At 35.0% G+C, this 19,496-nt stretch overlaps 2 protein-coding genes across 2 annotated transcripts; both read left to right on the forward strand.

Annotated features, from left to right (window-relative positions):
- Positions 1 to 600: 600 nt before the first annotated feature.
- Positions 601 to 4,013, forward strand: LOC114751685 (disease resistance-like protein DSC1; the record flags this gene model as incomplete). The annotated part of the gene is made up of 5 exons (XM_028940353.1): positions 601 to 974; positions 1,181 to 1,905; positions 2,029 to 2,273; positions 2,384 to 2,683; positions 2,775 to 4,013. Coding segments are annotated over 5 exons (2,883 nt in total), but the record flags the coding sequence as incomplete, so codon positions are not given.
- Positions 4,014 to 14,387: 10,374 nt separating this feature from the next.
- Positions 14,388 to 18,033, forward strand: LOC114751679 (disease resistance protein RPP2A-like). Its single transcript, XM_028940346.1, has 5 exons — positions 14,388 to 14,872; positions 15,077 to 15,735; positions 15,995 to 16,170; positions 16,279 to 16,572; positions 16,663 to 18,033. Exons 1-5 carry the CDS (start codon positions 14,388 to 14,390, stop codon positions 18,031 to 18,033), a joined length of 2,985 nt encoding a protein of 994 aa, XP_028796179.1.
- The last annotated feature ends 1,463 nt before the right edge of the window (positions 18,034 to 19,496 follow it).

A 19,496-nucleotide genomic window follows, 5' to 3' on the forward strand; every position in this document is an offset into this window, starting at 1 on the left:
TGTGGGATAGTCAATCTTAGTCATAATTCTGAATTTCTCTCTTATCCAATGATAAAATAGTCCAATCAATGACAACGGGACGCTCATATCTGGATTTTAGATCTTGTTCCTTGAATCTGATCCACTTGTTTTAGGTTTAGCTACTAAGTCCTTCAACCCATTTCAGATTGTAATTCGTCTTGTTACTTCTGAGATGCTCAACTATTGTTTTTCAGAGGAGAAACTTTGAACTTTTCTCCCCCTAGTTACTTCCCTTTATTTCATTTATTTCCTGTTTATTGGTCTGAATTATAATTGTTAATGAGCTATCCTGTTCTTCTCGCGTTGACATCGCCATGCTAGATAGAAATTAAATTCACATGGGAGTAGACATGTAATATTTGAGCAGTTATATGTTTATTAGAATGTTATAAACGGGAGCTTGAGGGAGAGATTAGCATCAAATTTATTAGGAATAATTAACACCCTATGGTTTTTGTTCTCTATCCAGTAATGGCAACTTTTACGACTTCTCCCAGCGTTCGGCAGGAAAAATGATGTTTTTGTCAGTTTTAGAGGTCCAGACACCAGACGTAGATTTGTTGCCATTTGAGAAAGCAGTTTCGACAAAAGGGCATAGAGGTTTATGTTGATGAGACGGCAGAGAGAGGAGATACAATATCACCTGCACTTTCAGAAGCAATAGAAAGATCAAGAATTGCGCTGGTGATATTCTCTGAAAACTATGCTTCTTCAAGGTGGTGCTTAGAAGAGCTAGTGAAAATCATGCAATGCAGGCAAGACCATAGTCAGATTGTAATTCCAGTTTTCTATGATATAGACCCATCAAATGTTAGGCGTCAAAAAGGATCGTATGAAGGTGCATTTGTTCAGCATCGTAACTGCAGAGTTGATTCAAGGAAGTTGCAAGATTGGAGATCGGTCTTAAAAGAAACTGCAGACATATTTGGTTATCATAATTCCTCAAATTTTCGGTAAGATGTTTTCCTCTTTCTATTAATTATTAGACAAATCTTGTCACAATTTATGTATTGTAAATTTTTCCCATGAACAGTTAAAAATAATTATATCTATGCTTATATTATTGATAACTAAATCTATGCATTTATGATTTTTAACAATGTACCGTGTGATTTTTTTTTTTTTTTGAAAAAACAACTTCTTTCTTTTAACATGTCAGGGATGAAGCTGACCTTATTGATGAAATAATCAAAGATGTATGCAAAAAGCTAGAAGGTAAAGGTAAAGACACAGTGGAGCCAAAGGACCATATTGGAATTGAGAAAAATTTGACTCCTATTGAATTATTTATGGAAGATGAATCACATGAAGTTAGAGTTTTAGGAATTTGGGGTAAAGGAGGAATAGGCAAAACCACCTTAGCTCATGCCACATTTGATAACTTTTACCACCAATTTGATAGGTCTTACTTTGCTGAAAATGTGAGAGAGAAATCAAAAAAGATTGGAATGGATTGTTTGCTTGAAGAAATTCTCTCTGTTCTACTAGATGAAGAAAAGCCCCGAATGGTTGGAAAGCCTAATATTCAAAGGAGGCTACGTAGAACAAGAGTTCTTCTAGTTCTTGATGATGTAGACACCTCCAGTCAATTACAATATCTTATTGATGAAAATCTTTCATTGGGACCAAGTAGCAAAGTCATCATAACAAGTAGAGACAGGCATGTTCTTATTAGTGGAGGAGCTCATGAAGTACATGAGGTGAAAGAATTAGGCAAGGAAGAATCGCTTCAACTTTTTTGCTGGCATGCTTTCAAGCAAGGCCATCCCGAACAAGGATATGAAAAGTTATCAATGCAGGTAATTGAATATGCAAAAGGTCTTCCTCTGGCATTAAAAGTTTTGGGTTCATATTTGAACTCTAGAAATACAGAAGCATGGGAGAGTGCCCTTAAAAATTGAGAAAGAATCCAAATAGGAAAATTCATGATGCATTAGGGTGAGCTATGATGGACTTGATACCCAGAAAGGAGATATTTTTAAATATTGCATTCTTCTCTCGGGGGAGAAAAGAAAGAAGATATTATGAGGGTGCTAGACGCTTGTGATGATGACCTCTACGTGGACATTGGAATAGATACGCTTCTGGATAAAGCACTCATAACCATTTCAAGTCACAATGGAGTAGAAATTCATGATATGCTACAAGAAATGGCTGAAGAAATAGTTCGTGAAGAATCTAGAGAGCACCCTGAAAGTCGAAGTCGATTAAATGATGCAAAAGAAGTTCAAGATATACTGGAAAATAACAAGGTAAAATGAAGGATGCTTTAACTTTCTTTTTTATTCATTAAATTATTTCAGTAAAAGAATTTTTACACGCCACTTGTTTAATATATTATTTGAATTTTGTTATTTTCTAGGGAACTAATATAATTGAAGGCATCGCATTGAACACATGTGAGTTAAAAAGCAACATACGCCTGAGTGCTGACGGCTTTAGTAGAATGAGTAATTTAAAATTTCTCAAGATTAATTCTTATTTTCGAGACAAATATCAAGTGCTTTGTCCCTTTGGTCTAGAGTCACTTCCTGATAAACTAAGATATTTTTGTTGGGAAAGTTATCCATTGGAGACTCTACCGCTTGGTTTTTGTGCAAAGAATCTTGTTGAAATCCAACTGCCTTCTAGCAAACTTGTAAAACTATGGGATGGTGCGCAGGTATGGCTATATATTAATGCACATTTCATTTCTTTAGCCTAATTGAATTGTGAGGGCTTTTCTGGTAACTTTTCTCTTTTAATTGTCACAGGATCTTATGAATTTGAAGAAAATAAATCTTGCCTGCTCAAAGTTAAAGGAGTTGCCTGATTTCTCCACGGCACAAAATCTTGAAATAATGAGCCTCAGATTTTGTGTAAATTTATGCAGTATTCATCCATCAATCTTGTCTCTTCCTAAACTTGTTTCTTTGGATCTAGAGGGGTGCATCACACTAAAGAATCTTCATGGGAATAACCATTTGAAATCTCTCAAGAAACTCAACCTAAATTATTGCTCTGCTCTCAAGGAATTTTTGTTGTCATCAGAAGAAATGAGAAGTTTAAGTTTATTTGGTACTGGTATCGAAACCTTGAACTTGCCATTTGGACGGTACAATAAACTTGAAGAGCTATATCTCGGTGGGGCTCTCAGGAACTTTCAAGTAAATGAGCTAAGTAGCTTGACATCTCTTAAAATATTCTCTCTTGATCGTTTTGAAGGAAGAATAGTCAAATCAAAATTATTCATTCTGTTTGATGCGTGGTGTTCGTTAGAAGAATTGAGGTTGACAGACTGTGAGGTTTCTGAGATCCCTGATAATATCAGTGCCATGTCATTGTTGAAGATTCTATCACTACGAGGAAGCAGCGTTAAGAGTTTGCCAGATAGCATCAAGCATCTTTCAGAGCTCAGAGAAATTGATTTGGGTAATTGCAAGAGCCTTAGGTCCTTACCAGAACTTCCATCCTCCCTTACTCATTGTCATCTCCACGAATGCCAATCACTGAAGACCTTCAGTTTCCCACTAATGCGAGCAATACATAACTCTAGTGAGGTTAGAGTTTGTTATCTCGGAAGCACAATCCCAGAGGGCTTCAAATATTCCCAGACCGCTAAGAGCTCTATTAGTATTGAGCTTGCACCAGCTTCTTCTGACCATTTATTGGGTTTCGCTTCTTGTTGCATTGTTTCCCCATCGACGCTGCTACGAGTTGACAGAAAATTCCACTTTGAAGATGAAAAGATCTATTACGAGAGTGACAAGATCATATTCCTTATGAATCCGAGTACAGATCATGTTTTTTTATGGTATGATCCAGTGGATCGCATGTTGAAGGAAAACCAAAGAAGGCGATTTGATGAGGGCGGCACTTACAAGTTTGCATGTGAATTCTTCTACGGAGTTTGCTCCGATCGTTCTGCGGATGAATTTAATGACGGGATAAAAAGGTGTGGAATTTGGCCAATATATGCATCAGAATTACAGGAAAAGTGGAATTCAGGCTAGAGACAGATGCTGTTATAGGCAGTACCAGCCAGCACCCTAATGTTGAAGTGTCCCAACATCAGCCGGCACGTTATTTCGTTAGGAGAAGCGCTCGTGTGCGCCAGAGGACAGGGAACTTGACCATGATGCCGTACTCTTTGAGAACGAGGAGAGGCCGAAATGAGCGCACGGCCCCAAAGGATAACAAAAGAATCACTCGATGATGCAATTCCAGGTCCAATAATTTTTTTAGTTCTTTATGGCCTCCATCCATGTATGAAAAGAATTATTTATTCTCATTGTGATTGGCCTTTGGGTCTCATGCCCAGCATCCATTAAAATAATAAATAAACATTAGAAAAATCTCCAAACTAAGCTACTACATGTATATGCAACCATCTCTAATTTCTATCCACAGGCATGTGCAACCAAAAATTGTAGAGATAATGGATTCATTGATTTTTAATTCTTTTAGGGTGTGTTTGGTATGAGGGATTTGGGTGGGGGGAGGGGAGGGAAGGGGAGGGATTTTAATCATTTCCCCTTGTTTGGCAACACACAAATTTTAGGAGGGGAAGGAAAATTTTTTAAAATTTCCCCTCCCCTCCAAAATTGGGAGGATTTGGAGAAAAATGGTAATATTTTGTCATATTATGACCATTATGCCTATATTTTGTCATGTTGTGACCATTATGCCCACGCCTTAAATAAAATAAGAGTAAAATTGTCCATATTAAAATATTTTCCCCTCCCCTCCCCTCTTTTTTTAAATCCAAACAAGATGATATTAAAATCCTTCCACTCCCCTTCCCTTCCCTCCATTAAAATCCCTCCCCTCTCCTTCTTCTCATTGAGCCAAACATACCCTTAGTATGCCTTAGTCCCCTGCTCTCCAAGTTCTGGTTTCTCACCAAGAAGTTGATGCTATGGGTCGACTGTTAGTAAATATTATGTATACATGTAGATATTAACAATGTATAACAGTAAGTATTTTGGTCTTCTTCATAGCTGGTCAATTTCCAAGGTCCATGTGATTTTTTGCTCTGCTCTTCACTAATGTTAACGATATCATATAAGTCTGAATTGCATTCGTGCACATCTTGGAATTAGAGACAACCCTTGTGCAGAATAAAACTTAGAATGAAAAGAAATATAGATGCCATATATATTATGTACTACGCCGGTCTTAAATAACATTACAAAAAGAGTCTTATATTTAGAATTAGAAGAGTATTTCACCTGTTTAACTTTGCATATCACATAATATTGGTTCGGTGGACCAATCCAATTATGAACAGAGCATGTGAAGCCTGTTTTTCATCACCGACAGGTCCAGGAGGATCGAGGCGTGCGACATGAATGTAACAATCATCAGCTTCATTTTACCAGTTGGCCAACAAGTGAAGAGCTCTGAACCATTTGAGTTGTTAATTGAGGTGTTGTTTCTTGTCTTTTTCCTGGTAATTTGGTTCTGCTTCGTCTGCAGTATCACAGGTGGAAACTATTACAGTGTGGGAATGACAAGAATGATATGCGATTGTGAGCCATTTGGATAATATGCCAAACTTGGTGGTTCTGTTTGTCTTTGGCTTTTATGCTTTCGTTTGTTGACTTCAGAAAGTGAACTGATTTTTTCTACTCAAAATTTTTTTGTCAAATCAGATATTATATTTGTCCAGAAGTAGTCTTCATTTTGTCTTTCTCACCACTAACAGGTGATAAAATCATCAAATCTGTTTGCTGTATCTCAGAGCAGCGTAATGAATTCCTTGTTGTCTGATGATCGAATAAAGTCTCTGTTTTTCCTTTCAACAGAACCAACCAGTGTCACTGATTGTTTCTGGTAACATGGGTTTTGTCCCATTTCATATCCGAAAACTAGAGATAAAAAAAAATGATGTATTTATATATAAATATCAAGGAAAGCCTATGAAGCTAGTACTGTATCGCCATTATACTTCCAAAAAATTGTTTTCATGAGTTTATTGATCGTCAATTTCACCTATTTCTTTGTTTATTGGCTTCGTTTAAGTGAACATTATTTTTAAATAAATTTTATGGATATTTATTAGTTGTCAATTTCTCAAGTCCTTTTGATTTTTGACTCTCGAGTCTTTGAGAAAGCCAAAATGAAAACATGACAGTATGCAATAAAAAAAACTGTATTATTCTTCTTGTTTTCTTACCCCTTGTCACTACAATCGAAAGTAAACTGAGTACTTTGCTGCAATTTATAGCAAAATATTTCTCCGATCCTAAATATAAAACCTTTTTTATAATGTAATTTATACTATAAAAAGGATTTTATATTTAGGACCGGAGGAGTAATTAAGAAATTAAATTAATTGTACGATAATTTTTGAAGGATTCATAGACACATTATGGGAAAGAAATCCTTGAAAAGGGAATATCAAATTTTGACAAAGCAACATTGGAAATTGAAATTTCCATCAAGTCAATCATAAACCAAGTTTATTTTTCATTTGTCATTGTGAATGTGAAATGTAATTAATAAACGATTCAGTATTAAAACTTTTTGTGTGGGTAGCAAGTGTGTGGAACAGGGAAAGTGATTTCATTTAAAATTGCCGAGTATAATTATATCATAGGAAGCCGATTATTGGCCAAAACTATATTATCCTACTAAACCATTGCGGGAAACAGAGACTAAAGGGGTGTTTGGATGGCATGAGAAGTGCTTCTAAAAGATATTTTTTCACAAATCGAGATAAACTCCTCCATATATTTACTTTGTATATCGTAAAATCACTTCTTAAATCATAATTTGGTTTGTATCCAAATACTTCATAAAAACATAGTGATTATGGAAAACTGCTATCAGCCGAACCTCTGATGGCCCAATATCAACAGAACGAACTACTTAGGATTCGACCCAAGTCCAGCCAAGGCGGAGCAGAGCACACGGGGTGAGAAAGAGCATAGGAAATTAATATTATCAACTTTTGAAAATCAAAGGCACTTCCCTAATTTATGTAAGGTAGGTCCTGTTTCTGGTGAACAAATATTATTCTTGATGTTATGATTTTTTACCTTAAGCCGCCTATATTTAATAATTCTCAGATAGAAACCGGAATGTTGGATTAATGAGGATGATGTGGCATCCTACATAAAATCAAAAATAGCATCCGTATGGGTTAATAATTTTATATAATTATATATATTTTTCATAGAAGGGTTAGAATGCCATTTGTGTTTAAGAATAACAAACCCTAATCTCTTTTATCTCCTTACTGCGGGCTAACTCAACTTTCAATTCGTAAAAAGAACCTCTCGTTGGGCAGATTAACATTTTGATTTTCAAAGTGTTTGTGTTTTCTTTAGTTGCCTGTACTGGGTTCTGCATTGGATCAATGTTCATGTCCTCATGGAATCATCTATTTGCAATTGTCTAGTCTTTGTGCTTTTTTCGATCCCGATTTCAGTCAATCACCCATCGATTTTACCACAGCAACATTTATAGCTGTGTGATCTCTGTTTTTGGTTTTATGATTTTAATTTCTATTTTTCTGGTTTAGAGAACAAGCGATCCAGATGGGACTCTAATTTTGTGGAAAAGGGCTGTATTTTCTTTGCCAGGATGGTGGCGTTGTGGTTGATGGCGGCCTGCGGCACGGAGCTGCAAAGAAATTAGGGATTTTTTTTTAATGACAAAATGACAATTTAAACCTTCTTTAAAAATATATATGTATATAATTATCATAAAATTATAACTCATGCAAATGGCAAGAAGTTGGATGTTACGTAGGATGTCACATCCTTATAATTTGACCCGGAACTCAGGAGAGTTTTTATATTTTAGCCCAATTTTTAATATCTAAAATTTGAATTCATTTTAGTTTTGATCCTTGAGATTTAAAATAAGTAGTTTTGGCCCTAAATTTCACCTAATTTTTGTTTGGGTATCTAAAATTTGAAACCAGAGGATTTGTTTCCTGAAATTTGATGTCATTTTGGTTCACTTAAATACTTTTAATCCTTGAAACAGTTTTTTTTAAGGATAAAAATTAAAGTGAGATCAAATTCTGAAGATTAGAACAATTGCCGGCTTCAAATTTTAGAGAGAACTAAAATAATAATCAGCTCAAGAAAAACTAAAATAATGTTAAATTTCAAGAACCAAAATCATTGGTTTTAAATTTCAGAGATCAAAACCAAAATTAAATTAAATTTCGGTAACTAAGAATGATATTAAGCCTTGATGTACATAACGGAAGAATAAATTCTTCTTGCAGGAATGACATTAATATGACTTAAGGATGGCGAAAATATTCGGGTAGCTTAAATAACTCAATGTAATATTAGTCTCAGCAAAATAATGCAATTTCATGTGTAAATTTCACCACGATCAAGTTAATAAAGGATGGAATAATTCAACGGATCGCATATTAAAGGAAACCCAAGGAACGCGATTTGGCGAGGGCGCTACTTGAAAGTTGGTGTGTGAATTCTTCATCAGAGATCGCTTTGATTCTCGTGTGGTTGGGTATCAGAATTACATGAGAAAATTCAGCAAATGGGACTAAAGCTGCAGAAGGGTGATTTCCTGCACTATACCATTATTTTATCCAAATGCATTTTTTTTGGTTGGGGGTTTGGTCCTTAATATAATATAAGAGTTTGTTTGACTTTCATTTTGGTCCTAAATATAAGGTTCCAATCAATTTTATCTCCCATATTCATCTTTTTTTTTTCCAAAATAGTCCTTATAATAATACTGAACATTGGGTGAGGGTGCCGCGTACAAGTTTGCATGTGACTTCTCCGTTTTAAATCGCTTTATTTCTGGTATATATGGATTGGATCACTTGATAAAAGTGGGTGGACTTTGACCAATATATGCATCAGAATTGCAAGAGAAAATGGAACTAAGGCTGGAGAAGGATGCTGTCACGAGCAATACCAGCCAGCACCCTAATGCTGAAGTATCCCCACATCAATCAGCACGTGATTCCGTTAGGAGAAGCACTCGTGTGCCAGAGGACAGAGAACTTGAGCGCGATGCCGACTCTTTGAGAACCAAGAGAGGCCGAAATGATAACAAAAGAAACGCTTGAGAATTTTTTGTGTGGGTAATTTCCTGCGCTATACCATCATTTCATCCGCATGTCTTATTTTGATTACGGTGAAACCTCTCCTATAGTGTGTGTACAAATCCTATAGATATGCTTTAACCTCCTTTTTTTTTATTTTTTATCCAAATCTGATATTTCCCTTGTTGTAGAATCTCAATTTAATCAGCCTTCGTAGCCAAAATTAGGAGAATCTCCAACTCTTTCTAGCATATATGCAACTATCTCTATTTACCATCCATGGGGCATGTGCAATCAAAAATTGAAGAGATAATGGACTAATTGATTTTTATTTCCATTAATATACCGTAGTCCCCTGCTCTGCAAATTCTGTTTTCTGACAAAGAAGTTGAGTGCTATGGTTCGTCTGGTAGTAAATATTGTCTATACATGTATTGTATCCATTGAGCTCCGTGATGTAGTTAAAGTTTGTGATGTTTTGAATTGAATGTGATGCAACTAGCATCTATCATCTTCCACAAGCCTTCATTACTATCCTTTAAAGGAATAGAATGGCCACATTTTGATATATGTGATTTTACTCTCTCCTTTTCCTTTTTTAAAATCGGCTCTGATTGTCTTTTAATTTGTTGTTATATGCAGATTCCTTTTCAGAGAACTTGAGTCGATAGTATCATTTTGGATATAAATGTATAATTACTTTATAACAGTAAGTATTTTGGTTTCTTCATAGCTAGTCAATTTCTATATGTTTCATGTGAATTTTCCTCTGCTCCTTAGCAGTGTTAAAGAATTCAAATAAATCTGAGTTGTATTCTTGCACATTTTGGAATTATAGGCAAACCTTATACAGAATAAAATTTAGAACGTAAAGAAATATATATAGGTGCCATCTATTTCACCTGTTTAACTTACATATTACATGATATTGGCTAATTAGGTAGGCCAATCCAATTATGAACACAAAGCACGTCAAGATATGGAGGCTTTGATGTGTCACCCTAAACTCAAACTTCAGCAAAAGCACTTGCCATCAATGTCCGAGATGAAGATAATACTCAACTATTCTAGTCCTTGTCCTTCACGGCTACTCACATCATGCCACATACTACCTCCGGTCTTTAATATAAGACTCAGTTTGACTTTTATTTTGATTTTAAATATAAGACCCCAATCTACTTTGTTTATCATATTTATACTTTTTTTTTCAAAGTAGCCTTTCTAACAATGATAGTTCTAAGCAATACACTTGATTAGCAAGGATATTTTAGAAAAGACAATACCTATTCAGGACAAATAACTAACTCAACTTATTTCTTTAATCTCTTCAACTTAGTCAACTAACTCTTATAATTAGGACCGGAGGTAGTATAATTTAGGTATCTGAGTATACATGTATACACACAGAGAGCAACTTTCATGAAAACCTCTGCTATATCATGATTACTACATAATAAGCAATTATTTACAAATGATGGTAGGATAAAAAAACTAGGACTGAATTCATTAGCGGGTAAAGCCAAGGCAAGAGGCATAATTATTTGTGCTGGAGGATCATTAATTATTAGCCTTTACACTAGAAAATTTTATATTGGTCACCATAGTCATCATTCCTCTCGCATTGCTTTAGTAGAACCATCCAAGATTCACATGCTTTGAGACACGCTCTTTCTAATTGCTAGCTACTTCTCATATACAAGATGGTTCATTATCTAATTAAGCTTGGAAATCTTAGTTCGTATAAGTTCAAAAATCTTGGATAATAAACCATCCTGTATATGAGAAGCAACTAGCAATTAAAAAGAACGTGCCTGAAATCATGTGAGTCTTGAGTGGTTCTTCTAAAGCAGTATGAGAAGAATGATGACTATGGTGACCAATGTAAAATTCCTTTATCAGACAAGGCTAGTGGTTAATGCTCCTCCAGCACAAATAAATGTGCCCATTGCCTTGGCTTTACCTCCCCATGTTTTTAGTCCTAGTTTCTCCATCCTATAATTATTTGTAAATAAATGCTTCTTAGAGTTTTTCATGAAAGTTACTCTTTTTTTGTATACATATATGCTCAGATATCTGAATATGTGATGAAGATTAGGAAACTGGACATGGGAACCAACTTGAGAAAGTTGTTTATTGAAGTGTTTCGTAGATCATTCTGGAAGAACATTGTTACTATTGTCCTAAAATTAGCTACCGTAAATTTGTGAATTGGGACTTCAATTTGTTGCTTATGTTATAAGGGGCGGATAATCGGATTTCCATTATATTTGGATCTCGATGGCCCATCACTGTGCCTGTGAGATCCTCTTTCACTCTAAACCAATTCACTAGCCCAAGAACACAAGTTAAGAAGTATTTATACCTTTGTACTTCCACTCTCTTGAGGAATGTATGACTTATGTTTATTTTGACACACCAACACATATACCCCAGCTCCAACAAGGAACACAAACTTCATGGACGATGGTCACACTTTAACATCGCCTTACTAACTAAGCAATGAGAGAAAAACAGGTCAACCTCAAGTTCATGAGAAACAAAGGGGAAAAAAGAAGACAAGAAGCAGAAATAGCAAAGGCACTTTAATACGTCATTTTAAAAGATTACCCAAGAAGGTAAAAATAAATAATAAAATATTTTGTATAGTCACCAAACAATTAAAATAAATAAGTCATTATTCTTACAGGGGATATAAAACGATGTAACCGTCATTACCTTCATTTTTCTTGCTTAGGTTTTGGTTCTGCTTTATCTGCAATATCACAGGTAGGAAACTATTACAGTGTGGGAATAACAAGAATGATATGTAATTGTCAGCCACTTGGATAATATATGCCAAACTTGCTGGTTATGTTTTTGATTGCAGACTTTAAAAAGTCATTAAATCTGATTTTCTCAAGTAATAACATTGGTTTTGTCCCGTTTCAAATTCAAAAACTAGAGATAAAAGTGATGTATTTATAGAGATCAAGGATGGAACTTCCGAAAAATTGTTTTCATATGCAACAAAAAGCATTTTTGCTGGAATTTGAAACGAAGTAATTGAGAAGTTAAATTAATTTACAATAATTTTTGAACAATTGATGGACGCATGGAAAGAATCCTTACAAAGAGCATCCCAACTTTTCACAGGGATCAAAAGTAACAGTAAAAATTTAAAATTATCATCAAATCGATCAAACACCAAGTTTACTTTTCATTTCTCAATGTGAATGCGAAATAGAACTAACAAACCATTCAATATCAAAACTGTATGTATGGACTTTGCATGGAAGCGTGTGAAGCAGGAAAAATGATTTAATTTAAAATTGTTGGATATAATTATATTATATCCAAAACAATAAAGCAAAAAAAAAAAAGTCCTGCTAAACCATTGCCCAAAACAGACACTAACTAAAAGCATAATGATTTTGGAAAACACCGCGATGGGTGTGAAAGCATCTTTCATGTGCCCAAATCGTCAAAAGCAACACACTCCTCCAACACCAATACCATAAATTAATGAACTAATTTAATTTTAATTATTTTTTGATAGTGACAGTGAAACAGGGAAGCATTTTTATGTACTCAAATTGTCAAAAAAAGCAGACCATCTTCTGAAAAAGTTATTTTTAAGTAATATTATCAACTTTTAAAAGTTAAAAGTATGCCGTCTCGTCTTTATGCAAGTAGGTCCTGTTTCTTGTCAACATATATAAAAGAATTAATGCGTCCCCCATCTCTGTATCAAATATATATATATATATATATATAGATATATGTACGTAAGGGTCAATTATATATAAAACGAAGAATATTATACAACTTTAAGCTCGTATAATGCAGTCCAGGGAATAACCAATTAATAAAACGTTAGTTATCTAGAAAGAATGACTGGAAAAAGATTGAAATATTTATTGAAAAGATGTCATTTTCTAACGTGTCACTGAACTTTGAACAGATGAGGAGATTATTGAACAAATTCTTTCTTGCATGTGATTCAAGGATAGTGTTGAGGCAACTTAAATAACCCAATGTAATATGAATCTCTAACAGAACATGCGAAGAAGATGATTATCAAAAAATTGCAGTTTCACTTATGGTCAAAGTAATCGATTTTTGCAACACAAATATTATACCATCTAACCTTAATAATGGGGGCAATTTAGGAACATTGATTTAATTGTGTACAGAGAATGGTGATTTTGATTATAAAACAGCGCAAAAAATCTGTTAATTTTTCGTAATAATACAGGACAGATGGAGTACTTTTTATTATTTTACGTAAACTAAAAGAATTTTTTTAACATTAATAAAATAAATGGGTAGTTATTTTTAATTTGTATCAAATCACAGGTACCGAGTAGCGACATTTTAATATGGCCTACATACTTAGGACGCGAACATAAAATCTCTGGACTACCAGCCAGAGAAGATGACATTTGACTATAAAGCAATCAAGTCAACAAATCAAAACGCGCATAAGCCAATTTGTCACCTTAAATTATTGAACTTGCTTTTTAATAACGAAGACTCCTCGTATTGATAAGGAAGTTTCCCAGAAACCACCTTCTTCGCTTAGAAACTGCATTGCTGTCTACTCAGACATCACTTTTGCTCCTAGTTTGCCAGAAATAAGGTCTGATTTATCCAGGTATGATGATCTTCTTCCTCATCTGTAAAATGTATATATTCGAACTATTCATGCATCTGTACATACGTATCAGGAAGAGCCATAATGTTCCTAATGAGTTCCTTATGATTGTGTTCTTGGTTCTCGCTCTGTTTCACCATCGTCCATTTCCACTTGTTCGAATTTTATGATGAAGTAGGATCTACATCATATTAAATTTTAAATAAAAGTTTCTGTGGGATAGTCAATCTCAATCATATATTCTGAATTTCTCTCTTATCCAATTAACCTTGATAAAATAGTCTCAATGATAACGGGGACGCCAATATCTGGATTTTAGATCTTGTTCCTTGAAATCTGATCCACTTGTTTTAGGTTTAGCTACCAAGTCCTTCAAGCCATTTCAGATTATAATTAGTATTGGTACTTCTTAGATGCTCAACTATTGTTTGTCAGAGGAGAACTTTGAACTTTTCTCCTCCTAGTTACTTACCTTTATTTCATTTATTTCCTGTTTATTGGTCTGAATTATAATTGTTAATGAGCTATCCTATTCTTCTCGCGTTGACATCGCCATGCTAGATAGAAATTAAATTCACATGGGAGTAGACCTATAATATTTGAGCAGTTATATTTTTATTAGAATGTTATAAACGGGAGCTTGAGGGGAAAGATTAGCATCAAATTTATTAGGAATAATTAACACCCTTTGGTTTTTGTCTATATCCAGTAATGGCGACTTTTACGACTTCTCCCAGCGTTCCGCAGGAAAAGCATGATGTTTTTGTCAGCTTTAGAGGTCCAGACACCAGACGTGGATTTCTTAGCCATTTGAGAAAGCAGTTTCAACAAAAGGGGATAAAGGTTTATGTTGATGAGACGGCAGAGAGAGGAGATACAATATCACCTGCACTTTCAGAAGCAATAGAAAGATCAAGAATTGCGCTGGTGATATTCTCTGAAAACTATGCTTCTTCAAGGTGGTGCTTAGAAGAGCTAGTGAAAATCATGCAATGCAGGCAAGACCATAGTCAGATTGTAATTCCAGTTTTCTATGATATAGACCCATCAAATGTTAGGCGTCAAAAAGGATCGTATGAAGGTGCATTTGTTCAGCATCGTAACTGCAGAGTTGATTCAAGGAAGTTGCAAGATTGGAGATCGGTCTTAAAAGAAACTGCAGACATATTTGGTTATCATAATTCCTCAAATTTTCGGTAAGATGTTTTCCTCTTTCTACTAATTATTAGACAAATCTTGTCACAATTTATGTATTGTAAATTTTTCCCATGAACAGTTAAAAATAATTATATCTATGCTTATATTATTGATAATTAAATCTATGCATTTATGATTTTTAACAATGTACCGTTTGATTTTTTTTTTTTTGAAAAAACAACTTCTTTCTTTTAACATGTCAGGGATGAAGCTGACCTTATTGATGAAATAATCAAAGATGCATGCAAAAAGCTAGAAGGTAAAGGTAAAGACACAGTGGAGCCAAAGGACCATATTGGAATTGAGAAAAATTTGACTCCTATTGAATTATTTATGGAAGATGAATCACATGAAGTTAGAGTTTTTGGAATTTGGGGTAAAGGAGGAATAGGCAAAACCACCTTAGCTCATGCCACATTTGGTAACTTTTACCACCAATTTGATAGGTCTTACTTTGCTGAAAATGTGAGAGAGAAATCAAAAAAGATTGGAATGGATTGTTTGCTTGAAGAAATTCTCTCTGTTCTACTAGATGAAGAAAAGCCCCGAATGGTTGGAAAGCCTAATATTCAAAGGAGGCTACGTAGAACAAGAGTTCTTCTAGTTCTTGATGATGTAGACACCTCCAGTCAATTACAATATCTTATTGATGAAAATCTTTCATTGGGACCAAGTAGCAAAGTCATCATAACAAGTAGAGACAGGCATGTTCTTATTAGTGGAGGAGTTCATGAAGTACATGAGGTGAAAGAATTAGGCAAGGAAGAATCGCTTCAACTTTTCTGCCGACATGCTTTCAAGCAAGGCCATCCGAAACAAGGATATGAAAAGTTATCAATGCAGGTAATTGAATATGCAAAAGGTCTTCCTCTGGCATTAAGAGTTTTGGGTCGACATCTCAACACAAAAAAACCAGAAGTATGGGAGTGTGGCCTTAAAAAATTGAGAAAGCATCCAAATAATGAAATTCAACCTATATTGAGGGTGAGCTATGATGCGCTTGATATACCAGAAAAGAGGATATTTTTAAGTTTTGCATTATTCTTGAGGGGAGAAAAGAAAAAATGTTATGAGGGTGCTAGATGCTTGGGATGATGACCTTTACGTGGTTTGTGGAATAGATAGGCTTGTAGATAAAGCACTCATAACTATTTCAAGAGATGATAGAGTGGAAATTCATGATCTACTGCAAGAAATGGCTAAAGAAATAGTTCGTGAGGAATCTAGAGAGCACCCTGAAAGTCGAAGTCGATTACATGATGCCGAAGAAGTTCGAGATGTATTGGAAAATAACAAGGTAAATGAAGGATGTTTTAACTTCATTGTTCATTTATTAAATTATTTCATTGAAGAATTTTTACACACCACTTGTTTAATATATTATTTGAATTTTGTTATGTCCTAGGGAACTAATGCAATTGAAGGTATCGCGTTGAACCCAGAAGAGTTAGAAAGCGACATACATTTGAGTGCTGAGGCTTTCAAAAAAATGAGTAATTTAAGATTTCTCAAGATTTATTCTAGTTTTAACCAATCAGTGAAACTTCCTTTTGGTCTGGAGTCGCTCCCTAATAAACTAAGATATTTTTATTGGGACCGTTATCCTTTGAAGACTCTGCCACTGGGTTTTTGTACAGACAAACTTGTTGAAATCCATATGCCTGTTAACCGAGTCATAAAACTATGGGATGGTGTGCAGGTATGGCTATATATTAATGCATGTTTCATTCTTAGTCTAATTGAATTATGAGGGTTTTTTTCGGTTACTTTTTTCTTTTAATTGTCACAGGATCTCATGAATTTGAAGATAATAAGTCTTGTCCTTTCGGTGAACTTAAAGGAGTTGCCTGACTTCTCCGGGGCACAAAATCTTGAAATGATGGACCTCGAATTTTGTCAAAGTTTATGCAGTATTCATCCATCAATCTTCTCTCTTCCTAAACTTGTTTCTTTGAATCTAATGGGGTGCTACAAACTAAAGAATCTTCACACGGATAACCATTTGAAATCTCTCAAGGAACTCCAGCTGACATGCTGCTTTGCTCTTGAGGAATTTTTGTTGTCATCAGAAGAAATGAGAAGTTTACATTTGGCATCTACAGGTATCAAAACATTAAACTTGCCAGTTGGACGGTTCAATAAACTTGAAGAGCTATATCTTGGTGGGCATCTCAGGAGCTTTCAAGTAAATGAGCTAAGTTGCTTAACATCTCTTAAAATATTCTCTCTTGATCGTCTTAGAGGAAGAATAGGCAAATCAAAATTAGTCATTCTGTTTGATGCCTGGTGCTCGTTAGAAGAATTGACGTTGAGATACTGTGGGGTTTCTGAGATCCCTGACAATATCAATGCCATGTCATTATTGAAGATTCTATCACTACGAGGAAGTAGCGTTGAGAGTTTGCCAGATAGCATCAAGCATCTTTCAGGGCTCAGAGAAATTGATTTGGGTCAATGCAAGAGGCTTAGGTCCTTACCAGAACTTCCACCTTCCCTTGCTTATTGTTATCTCGACGAATGCCAATCACTGGAGACCTTCGATTTCCCACTGATGCGAGCAATACATAACTTTAGCGAGGTTAGAGTTTGTTATCCCGGAAGCACAATCCCAGGGGGCTTCAAATATTCTCTGACTACTGCTAAGAGTTCTATTAGTATTGAGCTTGCACCAGCTTCTTCTGACCATTTATTGGGTTTTGCTTCTTATTGTATTCTTTCCACACTGTGTCCCAAATATTTCCTAGGATTCAACGGCAAATTCCACTTTGAAGATGAAAAGATCTATTGGGATGACAACAAATTCAATCGCTTTGAGCAGCTGAGTACAGATCATGTTTTCTTACGGTATGATCCAATGGATCACATGGTGAAGGAAAACCAAAGAAGGCGATTTGATGAGAATGCCACTTGCAAGTTTAGATGTAAATTTAATGCAGATTGCTTTTATCCTTCGCTCAAATATGATCCCGACATAAAAGGGTGCGGAATTTGGCCAATATATGCATCAGAAATACAAGAAAAAATGGAATTAAGACTGGAGACGAATGCTGTTACAGGCAGTACCAGGCAGTACCTTAATGTTGAGTACTCGTGTGCGCCAGAGGACAGGGAACTTGACCACGATGCCTTACTCTTTGAGAACCAAGAGAGGCCGAAATGAGCGCACGGCCCCGAAGGATAACAAAAGAATTGCTTGACGATGCAATTCCAAGTCCAACAATTTTTTTTAATTCTTTATAGCCTCCAACTATGTATGAAAAGAATTCTTTATTCTCAAAGTGACTGGTCTTTGGGTCTCATGCCCAGCATCCATTAAAATAATAAATAAAACATTAGAAAAATCTCCCAACTAAGCTACTACATATATATATGCAACTGTCTATAATTTCTATCCACAGGCACGTGCAACCAAACGTTGTAGAGATAATGGATTCACTGATTCTTAATTCCCTAGTATGCCTTAGTCCCCTGCTCTCCAAATTCTGGTTTCTTACCAAGAAGTTGATGCTATGGCTCGATTGGTAGTAAATATTGTGTATACATGTAGATATTAACAATGTATAACAGTGAGTATTTTGGTCTTCTTCATTGCTGGTCAATTTCCAAGGCCCATGTGATTTTTTGCTCTGCTCTTTACTAATGTTAACGATATCATATAAGTTCGAATTGCATTCATGCACATCTTGGAATTAGAGACAAACCTTGTACAGAATAAAACCTAGAATGGAAAGAAACATAGAAGCCTGATATTATACATTTCACCTGTTTAACTTTGCATATTGTGGGCCAATCCAATTATGAACAGAGCATGTGAAGCCTGTTTTTCCTCACCGACAGGTCTCGGAGGATCCAGGCGTGCGACGTGAATGTAACCATCATCGCCTTCATTACTAGTTGGTCATCAAATGAAGAGCTCTGAATCATTTGAGTTGTTAATTAACGTGTTGTTTCTTGTCTTTTTCCTGGTGATTTGCTTCTGGTTTAGCTGCAATACCACAGGTGGAAAATATGGCAGTGTGAGAATGACAAGAATGATATGTGATTGTGAACCATTTGGATAATACGCAAAACTTGGTAATGAATTCCTTGTTATATGATGATTGAATAAAGTCTCTGTTTTTCCTATAAACAGAACCAACCACCATCACTGATTTTCTCTAGTAACATTGGTTTTGTCTCGTTTCAAATACAAAAGTTAGACATAAAAAAGTGATGTATTTATATATAGAGATCAAGGAAAGCCTATGAAGCTAGTACTGTATCGCCATTATACTTCCAAAAAATTGTTTTCATATGTTTATTGATCGTTGATTTTACCTATTTCTTTGTTTATGGGCTTCGTTTAAGCAATGTTTTAAAAGCCAGACCGGAAGTCGAACCGGAAAGATCAACAGGTCATGGTTCAATCGGTCGGATCGGTCAGACCGTTTGGTCAGACCGGTGACGCAATAATTAATTTAAAATAATATTATATACATATAATTAATATATATGAAAAATATCAAATTATTAAATAATTTAGAAATGCATTTAAATAATCTAAAATTATAATGAAATCATTGAAAATGGACTAAAACCGTATACATTTAAATTTATGTATTTTTAAAATATTTAATGATATTA

The sequence above is a fragment of the Neltuma alba genome, unplaced genomic scaffold, assembly GCF_004799145.2.
Source record: "Neltuma alba isolate B1F8T4 unplaced genomic scaffold, ASM479914v2 tig00007017_pilon, whole genome shotgun sequence".
Lineage (NCBI taxonomy): Eukaryota > Viridiplantae > Streptophyta > Magnoliopsida > Fabales > Fabaceae > Neltuma > Neltuma alba.